The sequence below is a fragment of the Poecilia latipinna genome, unplaced genomic scaffold (assembly GCF_001443285.1).
Source record: "Poecilia latipinna isolate Pla-1442-1.1 unplaced genomic scaffold, P_latipinna-1.0 Scaffold1236, whole genome shotgun sequence".
Classification (NCBI taxonomy): Eukaryota; Metazoa; Chordata; class Actinopteri; order Cyprinodontiformes; family Poeciliidae; genus Poecilia; species Poecilia latipinna.
Window position 1 is genome coordinate 120,451 of NW_015113852.1, and position 27,697 is coordinate 148,147.

Below are 27,697 nucleotides of genomic sequence, written 5' to 3' on the forward strand. Positions count from 1 at the left end.
CGCCCCTAAGTTGCAGCACTCACACAGTCAGGCTTTGCTGGAATTAAAATAGCGTGCTAAGTACCAGAAACGTAAAGCAACATATTTGCTTGTGCCACAGAAACACAAGGCAGATTTACAATGGTGTGATTTAAAAAAAAAAATGTATTCCATATCAGCTATGATTTGAGCTCAGATGTTGACACAGTTTGTAGGACATGTCACTTTATTTGTCTGAAATGCTAACATCATTTTAAAATATTAGAGCGCAAAATGTAGTTGTTTTGAGAGGTCAAGGGCTGTCTGCTAATATTTAGCGTCTCTATCAGCAGCTGCAATCATTTTTGTGTGGTTTACTTTAAGATGTACAAGTTGTGTGCAACGTGACTTCAGTTCCACTGCTTTAGGAACAACTACTTAAAGTGACAGAAATCACATAATTATATTGGAATGTTGCACATTTTAACAACCCAATAAACATCCTTAAAAATAAACCTCCTTGTCATGTGTTTGATGGATCTCAACTTATATCTGAGATACGAAACTGAAAGTATGTGCGGATTTAAAATAGATGTTAATCTCACTCACAGTTTTAAAGACTGGCTGAGGAGCAACTTTTTTTTTTCTTTTTTTTTTTTTTAGCATGCATACTATCTCTTAAGCACGTTCTTTCCATCTGTCATAATTCCTGGGTCAAATCCAGGGAAAATCACACAGGAAGTCATTTTGGACAGTTCTCAGGAAAAAAAATAATAATAACTTTTATTTTTAACACAGAGGGGAACTGAGATGTCAAAGCAAAACTTGATTTACAGACTGGAGGATATCATGTATTGCATTTGACTATCATATTACTGCAGTAATAAAATATGCAAATAATTTCTTTTGAGAAATACAATCAATTAAATAGAGGCTTTAAAAAAAATGCCAGTGGCTGTCATTTAATGTCCTTCCACTACTCACCAGAAACCACTTTCTGTTTTAGACCGAGATAAACACATGTTGTGGCGCAAAGGGAGGGCGCAACATTTTGCAGGAGGTCTAAACTCTTGAGAAACTTGCTGTTGGTTTAGCATTTGGCTGTCAACAGCCAGTGGGGCTGACGGAGGCAGAGGGACTGGCACGGAGTAGAACAAGACTCTCGGCAGACAATTGGAACAGGAAGCAAGGAAGGAAGGGGTCTTTCACCCGGAGGAAGACTAGCTAACTCATTGGGATTGTGACAAGACAGCCTCACAATAACTCCAGAGACCACCCATTGTAAGAGCATCACACACACACACACACACACACACACGCAGTTAAAAGCAGAAAAGCAGCAGGAGGGACAAAGCTCAGAGAAACAGGCAGGCTCAGTCCTAATATCAGAAGCTGTTTTTATTTTATTTATTTATTTTTTTACTTCTTTTTTAATACTGATTAAAAAAAATAGCTTTTTGCTTTTATTTCAGCATTCTTTGTTATCTTTCCGAGTTGCAGTGAGACAGAAAAGGGGAATTGGATTTTTCACTTCTCTTTTTTTTTTTTGTGAAACCTTGTGCTTTTCACCGCTCTCGTTATTCTGCCAATGCCCACTGTCACAACAGCAGGTAAGCCTCGACTTTTCACTGACACAAAATATCGGTTGGATGCAAAGAATCGCGTTTCAGAGCAAGCATGGATCATCCGTTGTTTGAAAACATGATTCACGCTGTCGCAGCGCCTGCTCTCGGCTTCAGCGTTGCTCCTTGCATTTCGCACACACTTTCAGGTGGGGTAGTCGTGTCTTCACACAAATATGTTCATCAAGTGACATTTGTTTGGTAATTGCATGACATTTAAATGACAGAACCAAAACCAGTAAGTAAGTTCAGTAAGTTTAATTTTTTATATGAAGGAAACTTTTTTTGTGGAAAAATTGTGTTTTAGTTCAAAAGTTCTCCTGTATTGTTAGAATGGCTTGAATCTACTGTCTTTATCTTCAGGACTGATGGATTTACATCAGGTTTTCACCATCTTGGATTTGTTCACAGAAGTTATTAATAAGGGTTACAAAACAGTAGCAGCTTTGCAGTCCACAGGGGTAATTATGTTTTACTTCTAGAAGAAGGACACATGTAGATTTTTCTAAATCGGTGTAAAAAAAAAGAAAAAAAAAGAAGAACAAATAATAGCTGATAAAGCATGCGCTTCTTGGAAAAGTTTAGTTTTTGCTTCTACTGGAAGTTATTGTATTGAACAGCCTACTTTACATGTATTAAAATGACCATACAATGTCACAGATTTCCTGGAAGTAGTCATTGCTTCCCTTTGCCATCTTGTACGTTGGTAGCTTTGTTGTGGTAGTTTATGCCCATGTATCAGTAAGAGAGGTTTGTATGTGGAATGTGGGAACAAACGAGTCAAAGTTATTTTCTATTATGTAGTCAACAGCAGAAAAATTTGCAATTTAATGACCAAACATAATGTAAAATAGGGATTTCAACCAAAAAAATGGGATTGGGGTGCGACATACGATATTAGTCAAATTGGACTTTCTTTTTTTAAATGAAAAATGAAACAACAACAAAAACATAAACCAATATGTCATGGTTCAAGTACTTAAGTACGAGTTCTTTATTATACAAATAAAACCTAGAAGCTGGACAAGATGAAACTAAAGTGCATCTATGCAAAATGTGGGGACAAATTGAGGAAGTGACAAATTGACCACAAACCATTCTTAGTCAAAAGATGGAAGTTCGGGTGGTACACCCAAAAATTCTCAACAGCACTTCATCAGTTTCACTTCATCTGCAAATGCACCTGATGCTGAAACTGAAATGCGCTTTCAGTATTACTTTCAATCTTCGTTATGTGACTGGTCACATATGGTCACATAACGAAGATCGTCTTTTCAAAGGTTCACTAAGGATCGGAAGATGAACACCACAGTGAATGTCTCCTCGGAGTGTATCAGAGATCCCCGTGTGACATCGGTGATATTCCCAGTTCTATACAGCATTCTTTGTGCCGTAGCCCTTGTGCTGAACTCTTTAGCCGCGTGGATCTTCTTCAGAATTCCCAGCACCACAACTTTTCTGGTCTTCTTAAAAAATGTGGTAAGCTCTTACTTAAGAACATAAGTTACTATTGATACAGAGTGGTTGGAAACAATAATAATAATAATAAAAATACATTTCACGCTTTACCAACAGGTGGTGGCCGACTTGCTGATGTCTCTAACCATCCCTATCAAAATCTTGAGTGATGCAGGAGTGGGTTCCTTGCAGCTACGTGCCTTCCATTGCAGATTCTCTGCTGTCCTTTTCTACATCACCATGTACATCAGCATCTTATTGCTGGGCCTCATCAGCTTGGACCGCTTCCTGAAGATCGTAAGGCCCTTTGGAAAGTGTGTCCCGCAGAAGGTTCGGGTTGGCCAGAGGCTGAGTGCAGCAGTATGGATTGTAATGCTGTCTCTGGCCCTGCCCAATGTCATTCTCAGCAACCAGCCCCCTAAAACCTCGAGGGGCAAACTGAAATGCTCCTCCATGAAGGGCGAAGCGGGCAAACTATGGCATGCGGGATTCAACTACTTCTGCCAGGTAACCACTATACAAATATTCTGAGAAACAAGTTTTATTTGGACTCCAACAGTTATTTGATGTATCCAATAGAAAGTCATCCCCATGCTTGAGAACTAAGCATTTAAAAGCAACTGCTTCAACTCCTAGCAAAGGCAGAGCATTCATTAATCAACTCATCTACTGCATCACTTATTTAGAATATTCATTTTTCACATAAAAGGAATCAAATCTGCACAGACTGAGAACTACTTTCAGTCAGGCCTGATCCACTAACAACTTGTAAAAATGTGACGCCAGATGACTGGTTGTGCTTCATGGCTTATTTATTTCTGTTTTAGGTCATCTTTTGGTGCACATTTGCCTTGATGGTGTTTTGCTACACGTTCATCAGCAAGAAGGTCTATGAGTCATACAAAGCCTCAAAGAGCAAATCTCATGCTGCAAATAGAAGAACCAAAGCCAAAGTGTTTGTGGTGGTGGGGGTATTTTTCGTCTGCTTTGCCCCTTTCCATTCTGTAATCGTGCCCTATATGCTGACTCAAACACGCAGACTCAAACTTGCAGACTGCCGAGCAGAGAGCGCACTCTACATCGCCAAGGAAACCACACTGTGGCTGTCTGCAACTAATGTCTGCCTTGACCCGCTTATTTACGTCTTCCTGTGCAAAGTGTTCAGGAAGAGACTGATGACCATGATCTGCAAAGACCCCAAGGAGTCTTCCAAATCCTCATTGACGCACATGGAGATGTCACCAGTGGACCACACTACCAGGCTGTCACTCAATGACACATCGCACATCAATCAATGCACATCAGCCTCAAGCTTCGACTGCTGACGTCTTTCATACCTGGACGACTGTTTACTGTTCGTTCTGTTAGAAAGCTTGCACAAACTCTTAAAATGAGCCGACTGTGAATGGACTCGGACAAATCGGATGTGCCAGTACTTTCAGTGCCTGTGGTTTCAGCGAATGTCGTGCAAAAATGTTTTTTGCTTACTCATCTGACATATTTCCTTAACAATGCTTACTGTCAATGTCTGCATCCTGTGGATTAATCTTGCTCAAACGGCACTTTCCCTTTGTTTCAGACTTACTGTATTGGGGTGAAAATAATTTTGACAGAACACATTTTAAAATCTACTTGTCAAAGAAGAGCTAAATAAAAACTGTAGCAGACCAGAATCTGTTAGGGCAACCTGATGACGAAAAAAATGTGGTACTAATCATTGGATTACTAATATTTTTGCATAAGCGCGATATATTCATGTCTTAGTCGCACAGTAGTCATTTTATTTCTATAAAGCTCATTTGAATAATTATGTAGCTTTAGCGGATGATACCACACTTTTTACATGAGGTAAAGGCTGTGGTATACCAGCTATACCAGCTTTCAGATGTAACTCGAAACTAGTTTTGCACATGAAGATCTAGCTTTCAGATTCCAGATCTGCGTTTCGGGGCTTGAATTAAGCATCTCAGAAAAACAAAGCAAATCAGAAAAGGGGGTCAGATTACCAGCTGTTGTGAGCTGGCTGCAGGTTATTGGAAAAGAACATACCTGCTATATTGTACTCTTACAAAACTACTGGTAACTGTAATAACATGGCCTTCCAGTTAGTTTCTGTAAGCACTAATGAGACCATAGGGCAGATTTTATGATAAGTGACCCAGTTCTGCATGTTTGCAGTGCTGTTTTAGTTTCATGTGCCTTAAGTGAGGTTGTAATATTTACTGGAAATTTGATCAGAAATAATATCACCATTATGGAGGGATTGGTACCAATTTTGTTTTTTGTTTTTTTTAGGATTGTTGTTCCATTTCTACCACAGAAATGTTCCAAGTGCAGAGAATTGTACATTTTATGTTGTATTCTGAAGTACTTTTTAATCACCATAGATTTTTTTTTCTGTTATTACAAACAAAATCTATTTGAGTTTTTACTGCCATGTTTCACAGTAAAAGGTTGTAATAATTAAAGACAACTCATAGCGGTTGTCTTTACAAGTGCTCTGAAAAGATTACCACAAAAACTCTTTCGGTCGTAAACTAATCTTGACTGATCTATCTTCAAAAGACTGTTTTCTTCTTTTCTTATTACATGCAAATATGTAATATTTGTAAAAAAAAAAAAAAAAAAAGTCAAGTATTTCACTGACAAAATTATAAGTCATTATAAGTAAATAACATTTTACTTCAAAGGTTAGATCTTATAATACATTCACCCCAAATTTTGGAGAACTAGTTTATGCATGGAGAACTGATGGTACTAGAAGTCACTGTTTTGCTGGTTCACTCTAACCTGAACTGTTTCTCTGTAAAGTTGTTTTTCTGATTGTAATGCACATGTGTATTTAATGTCTGCATATCATTTTCTTTATATTTATGGATAATTATTTTTCATAACTTTTTTATTAACATTGTCCAGTGGCATAAAAAAAAGTAAAAAAAAAACAAGAATGGAAAAAAAAAGTATTTCTTTTTAATAAATAACACAACATCACATTACAAACTGGGAGCTTAAATGTTGAGACAGGGGCGGGAAATGTCAAAAGAGCCAGATGAACTAATCAGAGGAGATGTGGAACAGCTGCGTCCGAATGAAAGCAGCAAAACGGAGGAATAGATGAACACAAACGGAGATGAACTGAGGCTCAAAGGATCCACAAACCAAAAAAAAAAAGAATCAAATATAATAACCTAATATGCAGAAATGAAGAAAATAAACAGAATTAATAGTGAAATAATAAACACAAAGAAAGAAATGAGTTGATATAGCAAAACCCTACTTATAATAATCAACAAACGGAGTTGGCAAGATCTTTTCTAACCATAATAAAAGCTCAAACACATGAGAAAAGAGTTCGTCAGGAAGGAACTGGCCATGATTGGCCTACATTGTCAAGGAAACCACACGGTGGGTGACCTGACAGAGCTAATGCCACTGAAAGAATGGCTGCATTTTGACGACAAGTGCGAAGAGGGGTAATGTGGACAAATTCCAATTTATCACATTTTTGTGTGCTATTCTGCAGCCCAGCTAGAAATAAAATACAGAAAAAGTACACAAAATAAATGAAGTATAATACCAGTACTCCTTTTAATACAGTTATTTCCAAAAAGATTACTAAATCTTGTGAATACAAAAAATTGTAAACTGCAAATTGAAATTATTGACTTGGAATTCAAATATGGTGCTTATGTGGTGTACTGACCGGGGCCCACCTCTGATCTGCTGATGGAAACGGTTCCATCCTATATGATATCGTATATTCCAGTACAAATGACAAAACAAGCTCAGGAAATTGTGAGACTTAAATAGAAAGACTTTGCATCTTCTGAAGAACTTGTGTGTTTCTGACCACATTAGAAGCACAGACGACACCAGTGTTATTGCATAAAAATAGCTTCCTGATTAGCTTTACAGCTCAGGGTTTAAGCAACATCCACCCTGAAGCATGGTCCAATGTATGAAGGTGTAAAACTAAACGTTGCTGCGAGCTTTTGACTCCACCGGTCTCGTTACTCCATCGGCGTTCAATTAAACCAGGAGAGACAAAAATGCAAATGTGAAACAGAATGACTTTCTCCAACGCTGCCACTACCAAGAAGATAGATCTCAAGACATTCACAAACTAGTTCTGCAGGATTAATGTCACCTGCCCCCTGGCTTATAACAGTGTGTGCATGTGAGTTTGATTAATGCAATAATGACATATAATCTCTCTCCAACCCACTCTCTATCAGTTATGAAAGAAGCTGATATTTGGGCAGGAAATTAATGAGCTGCAGTGCGACCGGAGCGGCGACCGTGGCTACAGGAAGCGCAATTTGTCACCCTTAGATTAAATTCTCTGACAGATGACCCTGTAATCGTGAACTACTGGAATTTTTAAATGACATTCACGGAAATTAAATCCACCATGTTGGAGAGTAAGAAGAATGAAAATGAATGTCCATAAAGTCTGGTCAGAAGGAAAAGGCAAGAGTTCACTACAACCGGGTGTGTGGTGAAACAGTGAAGATGAGAAGCCACACGTCTGCAGATAAGCAAATCACAAATCAGGAAGTTTCTACAGGTTTCAGATAGCTGCAGAAACATGGATAAACAGAGAAAGACATTCATGAACACGACAGAAGTGACAAAAAATTTTGTCGCTTGATAATGCTTGAACATTATCGAGAAATGTTCAAGCATTTCTCGATAAAGTCCAAATTACAAAGGAAAAATTGTACCCAACCTGGTCCGCCTCACTTTTAGTCTCGCAGCAAAACAAGTGACTTGACTTTTAGGATGTCGCTCAGCTGAAACAGTTGTTGATCACCCAACCAACCACAGGGTAAGCCTGTGGGGAAAGTTTCTGAACCCAGTAGCGCAGCTGTGCAGCTTGCAAAACAACTCCCTCGTGTTTATGTGTGTTACAGAGAGTGAAAAAAAAAAAAAAAGAAAATATATTTTGTTCAGCGGAAAGAATGTTTAGTACCTCGTTAACATGTATCTGGTTATTTTCAAACCTTGCTTTTGAACAAACAAGCTTAATGTCGTCAGTTATATTGAATAAAGTTGTAGATTTAAGGAACATTGCTGCACAGTTTAATCACAGGAAAATTGAACTGCCCAGCTGGTTTTACATGCTAAATTACACATTTTACTGACATTACACTGAAATAAGTTTGCACACTCTCAACTTTGGAGCTGGATAAACCACCGCTACTGATAATAAAAGCTATTAGGTAATCAGATAAACAATATGGTACACCGAATATGAACAAATTTCAGGAACCTTTTCAATCTATATATTAAAAAGAATTCAAATGGACCTAAGGTGAAAGGGTGTCACAAATATAAAACTACACATAATACATTTGGAAGATCTAAAAGGAAATCAACAGCATGTATAAGAAACAAGAACATGCAAATGCAAAAGAAAAAAGCACCATGAACACATTTCCTGTGCTTTACTGATGTAAAGAAGCACTTAAAATCAAATTTTATCATTCAGTCTATTTTAAATACATTTATATTCTGCTTGGTTTAAGAGGGATTTGCTCATTCATTTGGAGGACAAATACAATCTAATGCAGTCAATGTATTCTTTTTTCTTGCATACGACCAAAACCCATCTCAACCACTAGAGGGCAGCAGAACATTGAAACAGGTGTCGTCTTTGTTCTACAGCGTAACCTACTGAATCTGATTTACGTTCTGATTTGTAATGTCCCCGGGCTCTAATTAGACCGTCTCACTTGTGTTTGTTCTTTATCTTCTGGCAGTAAATTAAATACTTATTTTGTTTTCATTAAGATTTATTAGTCAGTTAAATGGAATTTAACTTATAACACAATGAGACATAAAGTCAGTTGTCCCATCCATTCAATGGCTGATTGCAAAGAGGTCCTACCACCACAAACCCTGTAACAGTAACTTTGAGCTACAAGTGTTGTTTTTTTTTGTTTGTTTGTTTGTTTGTTGTTTTTTTTTTATTTTGTTGATGTGCTATATTGTGTAAAACAGGTTTCTGATTTGTGTAAATGCGTGCGCATACGATAAGTTTCAGAGAAAGCCGTACCAGAATATTGTCTCTACAGACAAGGGCACATTTCGTAAGAAATAAGACTTTCCATTTGTAATTGCTCACACTTCCACCTGCTTCAAAAAAAGACAAGTGGTAGAATCTTAATCAGTTTTGTACTTTTGTAATTTTGTAGAAATATGTTTTTTTCAAAAATCATGACCAAAAATCACGTTTTCTGTGTCATTGTAAAAAGAGTGCTCACTCCCCCGTTGTGTAAATGTTGCCGATAAATAGCCAATACACCTTTAACCCCTGGGAACATCCATATATGGTGCTCATATCCGGTTTTGAATGTCGACAATAGCTTTTCAAAATTCCTTATCCACTTATTAAAATGCAAAAGCGGAGCATTATTTCTTTATCTTTTATTTTGTACCTATATCTTGCTGACGTTCTGGTGGTTTTCTGTCCAAAAATACAGTTTACATCAAGAATGGTAAAGACGCCGTGAATGTTTAACTTAAAAAAGGCAAAAGAACGTTAACAAATATCTCCCCGCTATTTTATTATCTGCTGCAGCGCAAAGCTATGTAAAAACCAAACATCTATCCCATAGTTCAACGCGCGCTCCCGCGACGTGCCCGCTTCAATTTAAAGCCACGTGATCTCTCCGGTTGGGTCATATGATCCTCCTCCAGTTCTGTGCCAGCTTTCCTCAAACAACAGCTGAACATGGCGGATTTTGAGGAGCGGCGGTCGCTGTTGGGAGACGAAAATGAAGACAGAGGCCCCGGAAGACCACTGCCCGCCATCTGCGACCCCAGCCACGTCCTACACCGAGTGGTCGTCCTGATTTTTATGTGCTTCCTGGGATTCGGTGAGCAGCTGTGGAGATGTTTGCATGGCACAAAGTGAAAGCAAGTCTTGAAACATTTCCAGAGGGCTTGGAATGGGATTGTTGTGTTTCTCTAAAGTGAAAAATAATACGTTCACATTATGTGATACTTTTTGGCGTTTATTTCAGGGAGCTACTTCTGTTATGACAACCCAGCAGCACTTCAAACTCAAGTCATACAGGTAATTCAGCCTCTTGGCGTCCACTATTGAACACCGTCGTAGAAATGTTAGTTTCCTTTTCTTTTCTTTTTTTTATCCCCAATTGAGAAGTCAACTCAATGAATTTCACGACGCATTCCGAGGAACTTTTATCTTCTGCGTTGCTAACATGCCTATTAATTTTAAAATGGCTTACTTACTGAACAAGTTTTGTTTTCCTTTTCTGTTTCCAGGATATGAACTTGAACACTGCTGAGTTCATGCAGCTGTATGCCTGGTATTCCTGGCCCAATGTGGTCCTCTGCTTCTTGGGAGGATTTCTCATCGACAGGGTTTTTGGCATCAGGTACGATAGAGAACCAGGTTGCTCTGGTTTTGTGCCAAATCCTCACCTTGCATCCTTGCAGTGAAAGAAGTGAAACCTTTTTTGAATGCCGTCTTGATTGAGTTTTGTTGCGCATTCTTGTTTTCTGTAGGCTTGGAACCATCATCTTTTCCCTATTTGTCTGTGTTGGACAGGTTGGTTTGTGTTAAACTCTTGATGTGAAATTGTCACTTGAAGTTTTTTTTCTTCTTCTTTTAACTATGTTTTGTTTTGAAATGTCTTCACAGGTAATATTTGCAGCCGGAGCGTGGTCCAATCATTTTTGGCTAATGGAAGCTGGACGCTTTGTATTTGGGTAAAAACATTTAGCTTTTCAGAATCTATTTTGGTCACTAAAAACTCGTATGTAATTTTTCACATTAGCACAAAATCCAACATCTTTTTAGCTTTATTCAATTGATCACCTCACTTAAATTCTCATATTTACCCAATTAAATCAAAATCTCCAAAATGGAGTATATAGCTTGACAGACGTACAAGCTCTTTATACCAAAAGTTAATCAGTTTTTCCACTTTCACACAGAACTAACATGTTTTTTTTTGTTGTCATTTTTTTTAAACTGTTTTCTTTGGTAGTATCGGCGGAGAGTCTCTAGCCGTGGCCCAAAACACGTATGCAGTCAACTGGTTCAAAGGCAAAGAGCTCAATCTGGTGTTTGGTCTTCAGCTGAGCATGGCTCGACTGGTATGGACTTTTTATTTTTTTTAATTACATTTTTTAGTCTTTGCATCCATTGGGGATGATTAATTAGTTTGCAAACTTGAGTTGTTCACCATTTTGATGCATCATAACCTCATGTTTTTCAATAGGATGTTTCATGACAAACCATAACAAGGTAGTTCAAAATTGGGAAATGGTTGGGAAAATGATTTTTCAGAGTATTTTACAAGTAATCTGAAACATGTTTTGGTCCATTTGTACTTGGCTCCCAATGAGTAAATGCTTTTCTACAGCTGCAGATCTTTTGGTGTATGCCTGTCCCAGTTTTTCATCTCTATAGACAAACATCTTTGCACATTTTTCTTTGTAAAAATTGCAGACGGATGACATGGAGAGCGTCTGTGAATCTAGATCTTCACAGATCTGGCCGCAGATTTTTGGGAAATTTTAACACTTGAATATGGTTTGATGATCTAAGACATTCTAGAATGCTGTGCAGTGAAACTACTGAAAATTATCCTGGTATCGTCTATTGATATTGCTCATATATCTATTGCAACTTAATATATACTATTGATTTATCACCCTGCCCTAAGACAACTTAATACTAAGACTACACTTTACAAAAGTGAACTCCAATTTACTCCAAGTTAACTTCTCAATGTTAACTTATAGTTAAAATGCACTACATTTTACCAACGGGTATCAAAGTAAAGGGGGCCGAATACACACACACACACACGCCAAGTTTTTCCAGATTTTTATTTGAAACGATGTCAGATTTTTCCTCCACTTCACAGACGTGTACCAATTTGTGTTCGGTTATTATAGATGCCAGATGAAATGTACCTAGGCTTGTGATTTGACTGTCCTTTACATCAAGGTGTGTGAATACTTTAGCAAGGTGCTGGTAGGTGTAAAGAGACGCCGTCTGCTCTCCTTTCCCGTAGGGCAGCACAGTGAACATGAACATCATGGGCTGGGTCTACAGTAAAGTTGCGGTCGCTGTCGGTTCCTCTGGACACACGACCCTCGGGATATCACTCATGATAGGTAAGTAATACACAGTTGTGTGTAAAACCGCTGGCTTCGCTTGGGTAGGAGATGGAGTTTAACCCGAGCTTCTGGTTACATGTTTTCGTCGCCGTATGCGTCCGACTTGCCGAGCCCTCCGCTCGTCTCGGGTAACGCAGCCGAGCAGAAAAGGGAACTAAAAGTGCCACTCGGCACCTCGGATGAGTCATGTGGGGGTGTGAAAAGCTTTTTCTCGGCCGTGCAAAAGCGCTTCTACTTTTGCTCATCTTTGAAGTACTGTTGGTTAAACTTTAACTCGATCATCTGACCGTTACTCAGTTGTCAGGAAATGTTAAAATAATTATATCGTGTTCTGTTCTTGAAGTCTTGAGACACTTTGTTTATTTTCTTCCTGTTAGCGGCTGGAACCTGTGTGTTTTCTCTAATCTGTGCCTTGGTGCTGGGATTTCTGGATAAGAGAGCAGAGAGGATCCTTCACAAGGAACAGGGGAGAACGGGTAATGTGAAGATAATGCCTTTGTTTTTATCTTTGTTCTTGCTTAACACTCATCTGTCAATACAAATCGATCCAGATTACAAAAAATGCAAGGTTGTCCTTTTTTTTTTAGCTGAACTGATAATTCTTTGTCTTATGTGCTGAGATTGATTTTTATTTATAAATTCCTTGTGATACCCAGATAATTCCAGGACTTTGAGGTAAGCAACTGAAACTGATGCACATATTTATCTTCTGTTTTAGGCGAAGTTATAAAGCTGACTGATGTGAAGGATTTCTCCCTGTCCCTGTGGCTCATCTTCATCATTTGTGTGTTTTACTATGTCGCCATTTTCCCCTTTATTGGACAGGGCCAGTAAGTATTTTTACCTTTTCCCCTCACTAAGATGCACAAATCTTATCTNTGGATAAACCACCGCTACTGATAATAAAAGCTATTAGGTAATCAGATAAACAATATGGTACACCGAATATGAACAAATTTCAGGAACCTTTTCAATCTATATATTAAAAAGAATTCAAATGGACCTAAGGTGAAAGGGTGTCACAAATATAAAACTACACATAATACATTTGGAAGATCTAAAAGGAAATCAACAGCATGTATAAGAAACAAGAACATGCAAATGCAAAAGAAAAAAAGCACCATGAACACATTTCCTGTGCTTTACTGATGTAAAGAAGCACTTAAAATCAAATTTTATCATTCAGTCTATTTTAAATACATTTATATTCTGTTTGGTTTAAGAGGGATTTGCTCATTCATTTGGAGGACAAATACAATCTAATGCAGTCAATGTATTCTTTTTTTCTTGCATACGACCAAAACCCATCTCAACCACTAGAGGGCAGCAGAACATTGAAACAGGTGTCGTCTTTGTTCTACAGCGTAACCTACTGAATCTGATTTACGTTCTGATTTGTAATGTCCCCGGGCTCTAATTAGACCGTCTCACTTGTGTTTGTTCTTTATCTTCTGGCAGTAAATTAAATACTTATTTTGTTTTCATTAAGATTTATTAGTCAGTTAAATGGAATTTAACTTATAACACAATGAGACATAAAGTCAGTTGTCCCATCCATTCAATGGCTGATTGCAAAGAGGTCCTACCACCACAAACCCTGTAACAGTAACTTTGAGCTACAAGTGTTTTTTGTTTGTTTGTTTTTTCTATTTTGTTGATGTGCTATATTGTGTAAAACAGGTTTCTGATTTGTGTAAATGCGTGCGCATACGATAAGTTTCAGAGAAAGCCGTACCAGAATATTGTCTCTACAGACAAGGGCACATTTCGTAAGAAATAAGACTTTCCATTTGTAATTGCTCACACTTCCACCTGCTTCAAAAAGACAAGTGGTAAAATCTTAATCAGTTTTGTACTTTTGTAATTTTGTAGAAATATGTTTTTTTCAAAAATCATGACCAACAATCACGTTTTCTGTGTCATTGTAAAAAGAGTGCTCACTCCCCCGTTGTGTAAATATTGCCGATAAATAGCCAATACACCTTTAACCCCTGGGAACATCCATATATGGTGCACACATCCGGTTTTGAATGTCGACAATAACTTATTTTGTACCTATATCTTGGTGACGTTCTGACGGTTTTCTGTCCAAAAATACAGTTTACATCAAGAATGGTAAAGACGCCGTGAATGTTTAACTTCAAAAGGCAAAAGAACGTTAACAAATATCTCCCCGCTATTTCATTATCTGCTGCAACGCAAAGCTATGTAAAAACCAGACATCTATCCATAGTTCAACGCGCGCTCCCGCGACGTGCCCGCTTCAATTTAAAGCCACGTGATCTCTCCGGTTGGGTCATATGATCCTCCTCCAGTTCTGTGCCAGCTTTCCTCAAACAACAGCTGAACATGGCGGATTTTGAGGAGCGGCGGTCGCTGTTGGGAGACGAAAATGAAGACCGAGGCCCCGGAAGACAACTGTCCGCCATCTGCGACCCCAGCCACGTCCTACACCGAGTGGTCGTCCTGGTTTTTATGTGCTTCCTGGGATTCGGTGAGCAGCTGTGGAGATGTTTGCATGGCACAAAGTGAAAGCAAGTCTTGAAACATTTCCAGAGGGCTTGGAATGGGATTGTTGTGTTTCTCTAAAGTGAAAAATAATACGTTCACATTATGTGATACTTTTTGGCGTTTATTTCAGGGAGCTACTTCTGTTATGACAACCCAGCAGCACTTCAAACTCAAGTCATACAGGTAATTCAGCCTCTTGGCGTCCACTATTGAACACCGTCGTAGAAATTTTAGTTTCCTTTTCTTTTCTTTTTTTTTATCCCCAATTGAGAAGTCAACTCAATGCATTTCACGACGCATTCCGAGGAACTTTTATCTTCGGCGTTGCTAACGTGCCTATTAATTTTAAAATGGCTTACTTACTGAACAAGTTTTGTTTTCCTTTTCTGTTTCCAGGATATGAACTTGAACACTGCTGAGTTCATGCAGCTGTATGCCTGGTATTCCTGGCCCAATGTGGTCCTCTGCTTCTTGGGAGGATTTCTCATCGACAGGGTTTTTGGCATCAGGTACGATAGAGAACCAGGTTGCTCTGGTTTTGTGCCAAATCCTCACCTTGCATCCTTGCAGTGAAAGAAGTGAAACCTTTTTTGAATGCCGTCTTGATTGAGTTTTGTTGCGCATTCTTGTTTTCTGTAGGCTTGGAACCATCATCTTTTCCCTATTTGTCTGTGTTGGACAGGTTGGTTTGTGTTAAACTCTTGATGTGAAATTGTCACTTGAAGTTTTTTTTCTTCTTCTTTTAACTATGTTTTGTTTTGAAATGTCTTCACAGGTAATATTTGCAGCCGGAGCGTGGTCCAATCATTTTTGGCTAATGGAAGCTGGACGCTTTGTATTTGGGTAAAAACATTTAGCTTTTCAGAATCTATTTTGGTCACTAAAAACTCGTATGTAATTTTTCACATTAGCACAAAATCCAACATCTTTTTAGCTTTATTCAATTGATCACCTCACTTAAATTCTCATATTTACCCAATTAAATCAAAATCTCCAAAATGGAGTATATAGCTTGACAGACGTACAAGCTCTTTATACCAAAAGTTAATCAGTTTTTCCACTTTCACACAGAACTAACATGTTTTTTTTTGTTGTCATTTTTTTTAAACTGTTTTCTTTGGTAGTATCGGCGGAGAGTCTCTAGCCGTGGCCCAAAACACGTATGCAGTCAACTGGTTCAAAGGCAAAGAGCTCAATCTGGTGTTTGGTCTTCAGCTGAGCATGGCTCGACTGGTATGGACTTTTTATTTTTTTTAATTACATTTTTTAGTCTTTGCATCCATTGGGGATGATTAATTAGTTTGCAAACTTGAGTTGTTCACCATTTTGATGCATCATAACCTCATGTTTTTCAATAGGATGTTTCATGACAAACCATAACAAGGTAGTTCAAAATTGGGAAATGGTTGGGAAAATGATTTTTTTCAGAATATTTTACAAGTAATCTGAAATATGATTTGGTCCAATTGTACTTGGCTCCCAATGAGTAAATGCTTTTCTACAGCTGCAAATCTTTTGGTGTATGCTTGTCCCAGTTTTTCATCTCTATAGACAAACATCTTTGCACATTTTTCTTTGTAAAAATTGCAGACGGATAACATGGAGAGCGTCTGTGAATCTAGATCTTCACAGATCTGGCCACAGATTTTTGGGAAATTTTAACACTTGAATATGGTTTGATGATCTAAGACATTCGAGAATGCTGTGCAGTGAAACTACTCAAAATTGTCCTGGTATCGTCTATTGATATTGCTCATATATCTATTGCAATATATACTATTGATTTATCGCCCTGCCCTAAGACGACTTAATACTAAGACTACACTTTACAAAAGTGAACTCCAATTTACTCCAAGTTAACTTCTCAATGTTAACTTATAGTTAAAATGCACTACATTTTACCAACGGGTATCAAAGTAAAGGGGGCCGAATAAACACACACGCCAAGTTTTTCCAGATTTTTATTTGAAACGATGTCAGATTTTTCCTCCACTTCACAGACGTGTACCAATTTGTGTTCGGTTATTATAGATGCCAGATGAAATGTACCTAGGCTTGTGATTTGACTGTCCTTTACATCAAGGTGTGTGAATACTTTAGCAAGGTGCTGGTAGGTGTAAAGAGACGCCGTCTGCTCTCCTTTCCCGTAGGGCAGCACAGTGAACATGAACATCATGGGCTGGGTCTACAGTAAAGTTGCGGTCGCTGTCGGTTCCTCTGGACACACGACCCTCGGGATATCACTCATGATAGGTAAGTAATACACAGTTGTGTGTAAAACCGCTGGCTTCGCTTGGGTAGGAGATGGAGTTTAACCCGAGCTTCTGGTTACATGTTTTCGTCGCCGTATGCGTCCGACTTGCCGAGCCCTCCGCTCGTCTCGGGTAACGCAGCCGAGCAGAAAAGGGAACTGAAAGTGCGACTCGGCACCTCGGATGAGTCATGTGGGGTGTGAAAAGCTTTTTCTCGGCCGTGTAAAAGCGCTTCTACTTTTGCTCATCTTTGAAGTACTGTTGGTTAAACTTTAACTCGATCATCTGACCGTTACTCAGTTGTCAGGAAATGTTAAAATAATTATATCGTGTTCTGTTCTTGAAGTCTTGAGACACTTTGTTTATTTTCTTCCTGTTAGCGGCTGGAACCTGTGTGTTTTCTCTAATCTGTGCCTTGGTGCTGGGATTTCTGGATAAGAGAGCAGAGAGGATCCTTCACAAGGAACAGGGGAGAACGGGTAATGTGAAGATAATGCCTTTGTTTTTATCTTTGTTCTTGCTTAACACTCATCTGTCAATACAAATCGATCCAGATTACAAAAAATGCAAGGTTGTCCTTTTTTTTTTAGCTGAACTGATAATTCTTTGTCTTATGTGCTGAGATTGATTTTTATTTATAAATTCCTTGTGATACCCAGATAATTCCAGGACTTTGAGGTAAGCAACTGAAACTGATGCACATATTTATCTTCTGTTTTAGGCGAAGTTATAAAGCTGACTGATGTGAAGGATTTCTCCCTGTCCCTGTGGCTCATCTTCATCATTTGCGTGTTTTACTATGTCGCCATTTTCCCCTTTATTGGACAGGGCCAGTAAGTATTTTACCTTTTCCCCTCACTAAGATGCACAAATCTTATCTGTCAAGTTGGCATCATTTATAGTAAAAAAAAAAACAAAAAAAAAAACATGTCTGAATAGTGCTCCTTATCTGTCCTCAACCATGCGGTATAACATATGGAAGATATCATTCAAATGATGTGATCCACTTTTGTTTTTGTTTTTTTTTAAAGCTTTTTAAAAAAAATCCATTTAATCATCACCCTAGTCAGTTTTCTCCTCATCACAAAACATTGCACCTTTTTATTGATGTCCCACTTTATTGTTAGGCTGAGTTCTAGTTTCACTTTGGGCCAACATTTTAAAAAAATGGTTATCGGTAACAATATAAAGTGTTACTTCTGTAATGAAGAAGTAAATCCACACACTTGTGAACTCTCTGACCACTGAAGCACAGTTGTTTTGTTTTTTCTAAAGAACTCTCCCAGTTCCTCATTGTTTAAAACCATAAAGCACGGTCGTTTAAAAGCTATGGGATAGTATGAGAGTTACATAGTAAACCATGACACAGAGATGTCTAAACTATATGTATGTTTTTGTTATTTCAACCAGATACCCAACCACTTCTTTAAAATGATATATACTGTAGCTTGCTAGTGTTACAGTTGGAGCCCTCAGATAAAATCCCACTGCACTGAACTCCACTGAAAACCTGTTTTTTCCACCAAATGTTGATTTCTGAACTCTTCCTGAGTTAAAACATTAGTATTCTTGTTTCTAAATGAATATGAACTAGTTTTCTTTGCATTATTTTAGGTCTGAAAGCGTTGTCGTTTTTGTGATTTTGACCATTTCTCATTTTCTGCAAATACAAAATTTTTTGCTCAGAATTTCAGCGACTTGTTGTCAGTAGTACCTATGAAAGGAAATGCATAATTTTAAGTGGTCTCTTATATTTTTTTTTTCCAGGACTGTATACTAAATTGCAACTGACACCACAATATCCCAATTGCAAAAGAATTTTTATTTTTTAATGATGCGATGTGTAGTTGCATAAGATTATGAATAATATATTTACGATGCAAATTATTTTTGGCTTTTTGATATGTAAGCTACTCGCTTCCAGAAAGTTATCTTCCAAAAAAAACTAAAGTGAACCTTAGATGCAGCACCCAAAATTTATTTTATTTTTTTCTTATTTTTGGTGCCATGCAAAAAATGTCGTCATAGCAACCACCCTCCCCTCTCCTGCTGCCATCCTTTTCTTCTTCCCCTTTATACTGACTGTCACTTTTCTATACAGTTGCATTTGCCCCAGGAATCAAATCCTGCCACAGCAGGTGCTTTATTGCCGGGATGCCTGAACGCAGCGTGTGCATCTCAAAGATGCTCGTAGTTTTGACAAAACCGTCTTTTTTTTTTTTTTTTTTTTTTGCGCCGAATGGAAAAACAAGTTCAATCACACCAAGGAAAGGCAATGGGGCCTAAAAATGGTAATAGGTTTGACGGCTGGTTTTGTAGTGGAGTTGGTTTGCCCTCAATGAAAGGCACAAAGACGAGCCGACGACTGCCACGGCTTTTCTGCGCTTATGAAACAAATGGTTGAAACGCAGATGAGGGGAGAATATTTAACGTTTTAGAGGATTTACTGCCATGGGAATAAAATCACTTTCATCTCCCTCTGTGCTCATATAAGCATAAGAACTTTACATGGAGGTTTGTGCTGCGTCTCATCGCCTTACCCTTTGCCTTTCAGGGTATTCTTTATTGAAAAATTCAACTTCTCCCCAGCACAAGCCAGAGCCGTCAACAGGTAATTAAGTTTGTTTTTTTTAATCTTTTCCTTTATAGAGAAATGTGTATTTTTTTATTTTTATTTTGTTTTAGTAGAGTAGTTTTTTTTATTATTATTGTAGAGGCCTAATGTCTGAATATTATTCATGAACACAAGCTACATGAATTTTAGCCACCTTATAACCAAAGGTAATCTTCAATTTGACTTGATCGGTGATGACAATTCTTTGTTTGTTTGAATTGCAATGAAGGCAACAATCAAATCTGGTAAATATTCATCAGTATATGCAGTAAGAACCTCACCAACACAGACAGTAAAGCGAAATAAAGAAACTAGCTTTATTTACAGACCAGCTAAATGGTTTTCTAACTTTCTGAATCACGAGTTAACTCGTGAAGTGGACACATTAACACGGTTAAAGGAGTAAAGTCTGCACAAAAATATCCAACTACCATTCTGCTTTTTCCATCCAATTGCAACTCCTTTTCTTTTTTCTTCATTCCTGAAAGTAACTGAACAATTTTTATTTTTTGATTTTCCAGCATCGTGTACATCATCTCAGCTCCCGCGTCTCCAATTCTCGGCTTTATCGTCGATAAGACTGGGAGAAATATCGGCTGGGTCTTTGCGGCCGTCATCGCAACTCTCTGTGCTCACATGATGCTGGCCTTCACCTTCTGGAACCCGTGGATCGCTATGGTAACGACACACGGTCGCTTTTAATTTTTTTTTTTTTAAATTCAGACTAAAGCGTGTCTCTACAATACAGAAGCCGTTTTGTGTTGCTGAACAAACTGCACATAACAAAAGAAAAATTCTCGGTCCATTTTGCATCGCATTAAACGTCGTCTCCCCTCACCCATTTATTACCTGAACCTTCAGACGATTCATTTAGATGCACCTGTGAAAGCTTCCTCTGCAGGAAGTCTCCTGCCTTACGACGGAGCAGTTGAGTGTGCGAACAAAAACAAAGCTTTAATTAAAGCTCTAGATTCAGAACTTAATTGTTTTTCGTTTGAACACTTAACACGCCACAATTAAATGCCTGATGAACCCCGCTAATATGCATCATTATCCCACTGTGCTCAGAGTGATAAAATTAAGCCGCTTTCCAACTCTGAACGCTTTAGCTTCTGTTGACTACTGCTAAATCCTGAGTGCAAATAACTGAGACTGCATAACTTCAATTTACCGTTCTTTTTTTTTTTTTTAAATAGATCTAATAGAAATCATTTCTTGTGTTCCAGTCCCTGCTGGGCGTCTCGTACTCCCTGCTGGCCTGTGCGCTGTGGCCCATGGTGGCCTTCGTGGTGCCTGAGCATCAACTGGGAACGGCCTATGGCTTGTACGTACCTTTTGTTTTTTTTAAAATAAGTTTAATATTCTGTTGTTTGGATTAATATATCGACTGAATACTGACGTTGCGTATCCTCCTTGGTTTGCCCACCAGCATGCAGTCCATCCAGAACCTGGGGCTTGCCGTCATCGCGATCGCAGTCGGAGTCATTGTGGATATAAGAGGATACCTGGTGTTGGAAGTGTTCTTCTGCGCCTGCATTTGCAGTCAGTCTGTCCTCAATTTTTTATTTTATTTTTTTTTTAAGCTTTAGCCTGCCTCTGAGTGACATTTTTGTTTGTTCCCTGCACTGATTTCTCCCCACCTTGTCTTGCAGTCGCGCTGATGGCAGTGGTGGGGTTGTACTTTGTGGATTATCTTAAAGGTAGTTGGAGCCTGGAGTTTTTTCCTCCACCTCTGTATTTCTTTCAACTCGTTTTCTCTTGTGCGTCTCCTCATCGCATTTTCATTCTCATGACATCTCTTCACTGTCCCCCGTCATTTTTTTTTTTCCCCCTCGTTTTTTCAGCGTACTCCACCGCTCATCGCCAGACTCACTGCTTTTCTCTATGAACTCTCTTCCCGCAGGTGAAGGTCTGAACCGGTCAGCTGCAGAAAGGGCCAAACTCCAGAAGGAGACAGCTGAACATGCAGAGTGAGTATCCTCAATCCGTCATTTTATCTCAAATGCAAAACGTATATACGCTTGTGCACTTGAGGCTTAATTACTACTCTGAGTATGTTCTTGCAGTAATTGGCCATTTACTTTAGCCGTACACTCCAGCTAACGATTCATCCATTATTGAAATAATCCTCAAATAATTTAGTAACCGCCTCATTGCGATTAGTCGCTCCAGCCTTCACAGGTTAGTTGTAGCCTCTGAGTTTTATATATATATTATTGTATCTGAGCTGCAGATTCATGTACAAACCCCCAAATGCACGTGTCCCATTCAGGGCTGCACAGTCACAACGGCTTAAGGTTTAATGAGCGAACACTAACGGTTTACAAGTCTCAGTAGCGCACTTCAACACCTCTTTAGAAATGTTGCATTGAACAGGTTGCCTCATTAGACTTTATTGAGCTTTTAGGTAGCCTTTACAGCACACTTGCTAATAGCCCTTCTGTTTATAAAGGCAAGCATGCTTATTATAAATGTAAATGTTTATGGACTTGTAGTTTTTTTTTTCTTTGTTTTTTTTTTTTTGGGTCCAAAAAAACAGACACAAACTTAACTAGCAGCCATAAGGTCGGTTAAATTTCCAAAATGAATACATTCTGAATAATTTTCCTATTTGCTGGGTTTAATTGGCCTCCTGCAGTCATTTGCTTAAGGTTCAGGATGTGGGAAATCAAATGTTGGCAAACTGTCTCTGTGCACCCTGTGCTTTTTAAAGTTTGAGTCTCTTACGACTTTAACCTTAACGATGTGTTTGGAGACGCCAACTGCTTAAACGCTTTGTTTCTAAAACCTTCTTTATCAGGAGTTGATGACCTAATAGAAAAGATGTCTAACGTTATGTGATGTGTTAAAACATGTGGTGTATTAAAAACAGACGTGCGACACTAGATGTGTCCTGAGCAGGAGTTTTTGTCCCAACGTCGATCTTTAGCATGTAAAGCAGCATTTATTGATACAAATGGCTGTTTTTAATCCCAGTCCGGAGTTGTGGCAATTTATGTGCTTAAATACTCAGTAGTTTTTAAAGTGTCGTAAAAGAATACATTTATATAAATTCTTTATTTTTATTAATACTCTGGTTATGTTCAACGTAGTTCTCTCACCACTTTGTTTTTTTGACGGGGAGTAATATTTTGAATTTTGCAGGAATGCACCTTGGAGAGTGTTAGCTTCAGCGCTAAATAAATTCACATGTGACTCTTGCTTACAATTTATCCAGAGAAGTGAGTTGAAGTGCAATGCGAACGCTAGCATTTCATGCAAAATATTTGAAATCATTTTTCCAGGTAAACACGTTGACACAACTTAAGGAAACTGTTCTTACACGAGCTTTCCATTGAACATGACCTGTGACAAGGCTGTTTGTTTTGAGTCTTCTCTTTGTAGATGCAAAGTTTGAGGCGACCTGTTACAGTAGCTCTGCTACCAAGTTACTGGTTTTTAGCATAATCGCCAATTCCGACGTTGGTGCTGATATATTGTGCATCAGTGACTATAAAGCCAGGGAGTTTTCAAACCTTAAATTGATACATTTATTGAAGTAAAAGACTGTTTTGTAGGATTAGGCATTATCCAGCGAAGAGCTCCAAAGATTTATTGGATCAACCCGTCATAAAGATGCAGTTTTGTAACCTGTGCACATTCTTTTATTTATTTTTTTATTTTCTGCAGTGAGCCCTCTGGCTCGCTGCAGGTGCAGCTGATCTGAAACCAGACTGTACATCAACAGGTTTTTGAAGTTATTTACCTTGGAGCTCATATGCCAATCAAACATGCAACAGTTGGAAAACAGATCGAAAACTTAGGATTAGATTGGAGCAAACCCATTTACCACCCTCAAACACCATCCAGGAAATATTATTTTTATTTTATGTTTTTGTCTGTTTCTCTTTTGGCTAACCTGCTAGCTTTAAGGTTTACACATTTTGCATGCCACTTCTACACTTCCCATTCATTGCATGAAACGTTTCACAATTGCCAACAGCATTGCATCCGTCTCTCCAAAGATCTAATATGTCTAACCCGAACTGTGTTGTACTTTGGACATGAGACTCTTTCGGGCTGACTAATATGATCTGATTCATGTTGTGGCTGATATTTTCCAGATGACGTGGAGCGAACACACATGGTCCTGGGCTTCAGAACCAGCCAGTTGCACTGTCCACCCCAGAGCTTTCAGTCTGCGGCCAATGGGGCGGGACCGCGGTTCTGGCTCCGCCCAGTGACGTCATCTGTGGCTCTTCGCACCTGAACTGACTGGCTGTTGCTTAAACCCCGTGTTGATATAAGGACGCTCATGAATGGCAAATCTCAGTTTGGACATGAAAACTACTTCTTCTCACCTGACCACAGTTCCTCCTGCTCTTAATAACAACTAACTCATGTGTGTGTGTGTGTACAGCATGAAGGTTATTAACTCCTAGAAACCTACAGTGTTTACAGACCGTCAAGGGGAATGGTGCTCTTATTCCTTTTTTTAAAAAAAAAAAAATCCTTGATTTATTATTTTTTGGTTTTAACTCAGAAAATAAGGTTCACATTTCAGTTCAACTTTGTGGGTATTGTGTTTCCAGAAGAACTTGTTTAACTTGTCACACGTCGGCGTTATCACTGCCAAGCTAAACTCTCATAATGGAGTCGGCGCACTTATTTTCTCGCTGCAATCTTTAGTCGGATGCATCATTGACCTTTTGGTGGATAATCTCCAGCAGAGCATGGCTCATCACTGTTTAAGCTTTATTGCTCTGTTATTTTATCCCCTAAACTCTTTAACCGCTTTTCAATGAGCTATGAAGTTCATAAGAGTTAATTTTCTGTCGCATCATCTATTAATGTGCAGATATAAAAAAAGAAAAAATCGGGCCCGCTTACGAACCCATTTAACTGTGTAATGATGCTCAGCCTTGGTGTCTGTAGTTGCATTTTTTTTTAACGCAAGTCTTTTTTTTAATATTTAAAAAAAGACTTAAATGTTTCACAGATTTTTGTCGTTTAAACTCGGGTGATTAAGTTGATCGAAGCACTTTCCGAAATTCCTGCTTGCTTCAGACTGTTTGTGCACTTGGCTTTAACAAATTGCATTGTGGCCATGAAGGTGGAGATTACAGTCTCCATTTGCTTGTCGGAGTTGCAGACATGGTCACGGCCCAGTGGGTGATTCTCACCATATTTCTCATATTTTTACGTTGAAGCAAAAATATCTGCTATATATTTGAAAGTGGAGAAAAATCTATTTCTTGCATATTGATTGTGGTCATAAAGCCATGTATATTTTATTTAAATGCAAAGAAAAACTAGTGTAACAAAGCACTTTGATAGTTGGAAGAGAAAAAGGCACACTTGAAATGATCAAATTAAGATTAAAAAAATGTGGAAACGCCGATCTGTGTAAATATGGGTGAGAAATGAATTGTGCAAGATTTGTTGAAGCAAAAAACATTCTTGACCATTAAAGTGGAATTTTCATTATGAATTAAATTTCCAATCTAAAAACTAAGTTTGAAAACTGAATTGAGTTTGAAGACCACAACCACTATTTAAGAAAAAACAAAGCTTCCAGAAGTAAAAGCCAGGCTATAAAGGTAACTTTTAAAAAAAGAAAAGAAAAAAAACCCTCCACACTAGTGAGTCATAGAGGCTGTTTTTTTATGAGTTAACACTTGTTACATTTAACTGTTGATTTGCTGAAATTATCTGTAAAATACCAATTATACAATGTTTGAAGAAGCAAACACTTGCAACCAAGTGCTATGACACTTTTAATAAACATAAATTATTTGTTAAACGGTTGAATTCCTTTCTGCTTTTGTTGTTGCTGCAGCAGCATCTCTCTCTGCTGTATTCTGCTCCTTCTACTTCCTCTGCTCGCATTAACGCTCTCGCCGTTGTGGCCGCGTCGTTGTCCCTACAGGAGTAAAAGGCAGCCCAGTATGGTGACGCAGGGTGGACCTGCTAGACTGGCACCCATGTCTGCTTTTGGCTTGCGTAACAGGTACCTTTCCAGGCTGGGAGCACAGGTACGGTCACAATTAGTCAAACGGAGAAAAAGGAAAATGTTTTAAGATTCGCTGTACAATCTCTTGTTCCCTGCGTCTTCTTAAAGAGGGAGGCGGGTTTACTACAACAGTGGTGCTGCTTGGCCTGTGGTCTGTCTTCTGCTTGATTTCTTTTATCCTCTCAGCTCCCAGATCACTGCTCTACCCATCTGTCATCGCTTGCCCACAGGAGCGTTCTGAAATGACGCCCGTCATTCATCTGTCTGCGTCTGCAGCGCTGTGAGCCAACTCTGAGGCTCGAGACCGAGTTTGCACTGAAATAGGACGACGCTTCAAAAGTGTCACGTTTTATACAGAACTGTTTTTTGCACTTTTACCTTTTGATGTTTTCATGTTGCTGACTGTTGACATTTACAGGTGAATCTTTAAGGGGATGACTTTTTATTTTTATTTTTTTTTTTTAAGTAATTTCTACTGCATGTTTGCATGTAGACTGTATTTGTTGCACACTTGAGATGCCCTTTTGCAAAGTCGAACCAAAGATGTTTTTTTCTTCCAAGTATTAACCTCAGGGATCACCTTTTTTTTTTAACCTTTTCTAGATATATGTCCTTTGCAAACAGCAGAGGGCGCCATTTCACTCTGTTTACCACCGACCACGGAATTTCTTTGTTTTAGTCGAGCAATCAATATTTAGTTTGATTTTCTTGTTTCCTAAGCTACCACATGTCACTGGGATAAGGGAGACTAAGAATTGGTTGCATCATTGTGAAATTCTTTTAATGTTTATTTTAAAAATATTTGAAATAATAAAAATATTCCTAATCAATTGATGTTCAGTGGATTTTTTTCTCCTACACTTTAAGTTAGCCTAAAAATGTACAATTGAGGTTTTTTTTTTGTTTTTTTTTTAAATCTCTGGTTTTGCTCATAACTTTGCAAAGGGGACATTTGAAAAGAAAAGAATAAAGTACGCAGTTTTGTTGAACGACTTACATTTGACAGAGTAAACATGTGCACTAAACTGTTTGCTTTTAAAGTCAAAAACTGACACATTGGCCATTTAATGGACTTGTTCATGGATGGTTAATTTTAGATGTCACCTCTTCCAGAGAGTACACTGATTCTCCCCATTTAATCTGAGCTGAAGCATTTTTTTTTAATTTTTTTTTTTAGTGCAGTTCCAGTATCTCGATGCAACTTTCCTAAGTATTGATTAGAGGCTGCCTAAATGCTATGCTTGACCTATTTGTATTTGTCAAACTGTTGAAAAGCATGTATCATTTCACCTGTCAAAATACCAATTATAAAATGTGCTTGTGTGTGTGTGTATATATATATATAGAATGAAAGCATTTCCACAGTATGATCTTTTTACCACAGTATATTTAGGATAATCTACAGTATTTTATTATTGAAATGTGAAAAAAAAGTTACTTTCAATCTACGTATTATTTACTTTTATGTTGTTTTATCATATAAATCCCGATTGATTAAATGCATTGACGTTTGTTGTAACCTGACAAAATATGAAAAGTTTCAATGAATACTTTTACAAGTCAAAGTTCTGTTTAAACCTTTGTGTAATTAATGCCTGTGTGTGTGTGAGAGAGTGTGTGTGAGAGAGAGAGAAAGAAAGAAAGAGAGAGAGGTTTAATTGCAGGTGTAGGACTCTACTTCCTCACATCTACAACGTAAATAACGCCGTTTACGTGCAAATAACTTGGACTTAAAGTACTTTTCTTTAAGATAGTCTTAGATTAGAATATAGCGTAGTGGCCATTTGTTTTCCCCAAGAGACAGCTTGGAGAATAATTAAGGCTGCGTGGAAAAAAAAAAAAAAAGCAAAGTTAAGAGATGTCGTCAACACACGCGCTGGCAGCCCTGCGCACACGCTCAGCATCCGATTGGCTGCGAGAATCGTCCAAGTCTGGTCTCTCACCGGCTGCTCCCGACCCAAAGTGCTCACTTCATCTCTGTCTAACTGCGAGGGAACAGGTCGTCATGCTGAGGAGCGGCGCGAACAGGTCGGTGTCGCGTCCAGCGTCGTCTCTGTAATTACACATCTGCTTTTTAGGGCGACTGTTTTCCCGGGTACGACGAGCTCCGTGCACAGGCTGCTTCGGT

The 27,697-nt window shown here is 38.4% G+C and overlaps 3 protein-coding genes across 5 annotated transcripts; all 3 read left to right on the forward strand.

The window, feature by feature from the left end:
* The first annotated feature begins 462 nt into the window (after positions 1–462).
* LOC106960847 (P2Y purinoceptor 13-like) lies at positions 463–5,667 on the forward strand. 2 transcript variants are annotated; one of them, XM_015054197.1, is made up of 4 exons: positions 463–1,568; positions 2,861–3,059; positions 3,156–3,545; positions 3,866–5,667. In XM_015054197.1, exons 2-4 carry the CDS (start codon positions 2,880–2,882, stop codon positions 4,361–4,363), a joined length of 1,068 nt encoding a protein of 355 aa, XP_014909683.1. In that variant the 5' UTR covers positions 463–1,568; positions 2,861–2,879; the 3' UTR covers positions 4,364–5,667. The 2 variants fall into 2 exon arrangements, with proteins under 2 accessions (XP_014909683.1, XP_014909684.1); XM_015054198.1 differs by having other exon boundaries at positions 463–1,239.
* Positions 5,668–9,706: 4,039 nt separating this feature from the next.
* LOC106960851 (major facilitator superfamily domain-containing protein 1-like) lies at positions 9,707–13,034 on the forward strand. The gene is made up of 9 exons (XM_015054202.1): positions 9,707–9,919; positions 10,067–10,119; positions 10,332–10,444; positions 10,575–10,617; positions 10,711–10,778; positions 11,060–11,168; positions 12,095–12,197; positions 12,578–12,676; positions 12,919–13,034. The coding sequence occupies exons 1-9, from the start codon at positions 9,775–9,777 to the stop codon at positions 13,032–13,034; spliced, it is 849 nt and encodes a 282-aa protein (XP_014909688.1). The 5' UTR covers positions 9,707–9,774.
* Positions 13,035–14,480: 1,446 nt separating this feature from the next.
* Positions 14,481–25,869, forward strand: LOC106960850 (major facilitator superfamily domain-containing protein 1-like). 2 transcript variants are annotated; one of them, XM_015054200.1, is made up of 17 exons: positions 14,481–14,694; positions 14,842–14,894; positions 15,108–15,220; positions 15,351–15,393; positions 15,487–15,554; positions 15,836–15,944; positions 16,862–16,964; positions 17,344–17,442; positions 17,685–17,796; positions 19,518–19,574; positions 20,099–20,255; positions 20,804–20,901; positions 21,007–21,119; positions 21,230–21,277; positions 21,481–21,547; positions 25,486–25,591; positions 25,756–25,869. In XM_015054200.1, the coding sequence occupies exons 1-17, from the start codon at positions 14,550–14,552 to the stop codon at positions 25,813–25,815; spliced, it is 1,551 nt and encodes a 516-aa protein (XP_014909686.1). In that variant the 5' UTR covers positions 14,481–14,549; the 3' UTR covers positions 25,816–25,869. The 2 variants fall into 2 exon arrangements, with proteins under 2 accessions (XP_014909686.1, XP_014909687.1); XM_015054201.1 differs by lacking the exons at positions 25,486–25,591; positions 25,756–25,869 and adding an exon at positions 23,681–25,358 and having other exon boundaries at positions 14,483–14,694.
* Positions 25,870–27,697: the final 1,828 nt, after the last annotated feature.

Coding starts and splice junctions, on each gene's coding strand:
- LOC106960847 (XM_015054197.1), top strand. CDS start 2,880: ATGAACACCACAGTGAATGTCTCCTCGGAGTGTATCAGAGATCCCCGT. Junction 3,060..3,155: donor TGGTCTTCTTAAAAAATGTG/GTAAGCTCTTAC, acceptor CTTTACCAACAG/GTGGTGGCCGACTTGCTGAT. Junction 3,546..3,865: donor GATTCAACTACTTCTGCCAG/GTAACCACTATA, acceptor TTTCTGTTTTAG/GTCATCTTTTGGTGCACATT.
- LOC106960851 (XM_015054202.1), top strand. CDS start 9,775: ATGGCGGATTTTGAGGAGCGGCGGTCGCTGTTGGGAGACGAAAATGAA. Junction 10,618..10,710: donor TATTTGTCTGTGTTGGACAG/GTTGGTTTGTGT, acceptor ATGTCTTCACAG/GTAATATTTGCAGCCGGAGC. Junction 10,779..11,059: donor GCTGGACGCTTTGTATTTGG/GTAAAAACATTT, acceptor TTTCTTTGGTAG/TATCGGCGGAGAGTCTCTAG.
- LOC106960850 (XM_015054200.1), top strand. CDS start 14,550: ATGGCGGATTTTGAGGAGCGGCGGTCGCTGTTGGGAGACGAAAATGAA. Junction 15,945..16,861: donor AGCTGAGCATGGCTCGACTG/GTATGGACTTTT, acceptor CCTTTCCCGTAG/GGCAGCACAGTGAACATGAA. Junction 21,120..21,229: donor CTTCTGCGCCTGCATTTGCA/GTCAGTCTGTCC, acceptor CTTGTCTTGCAG/TCGCGCTGATGGCAGTGGTG.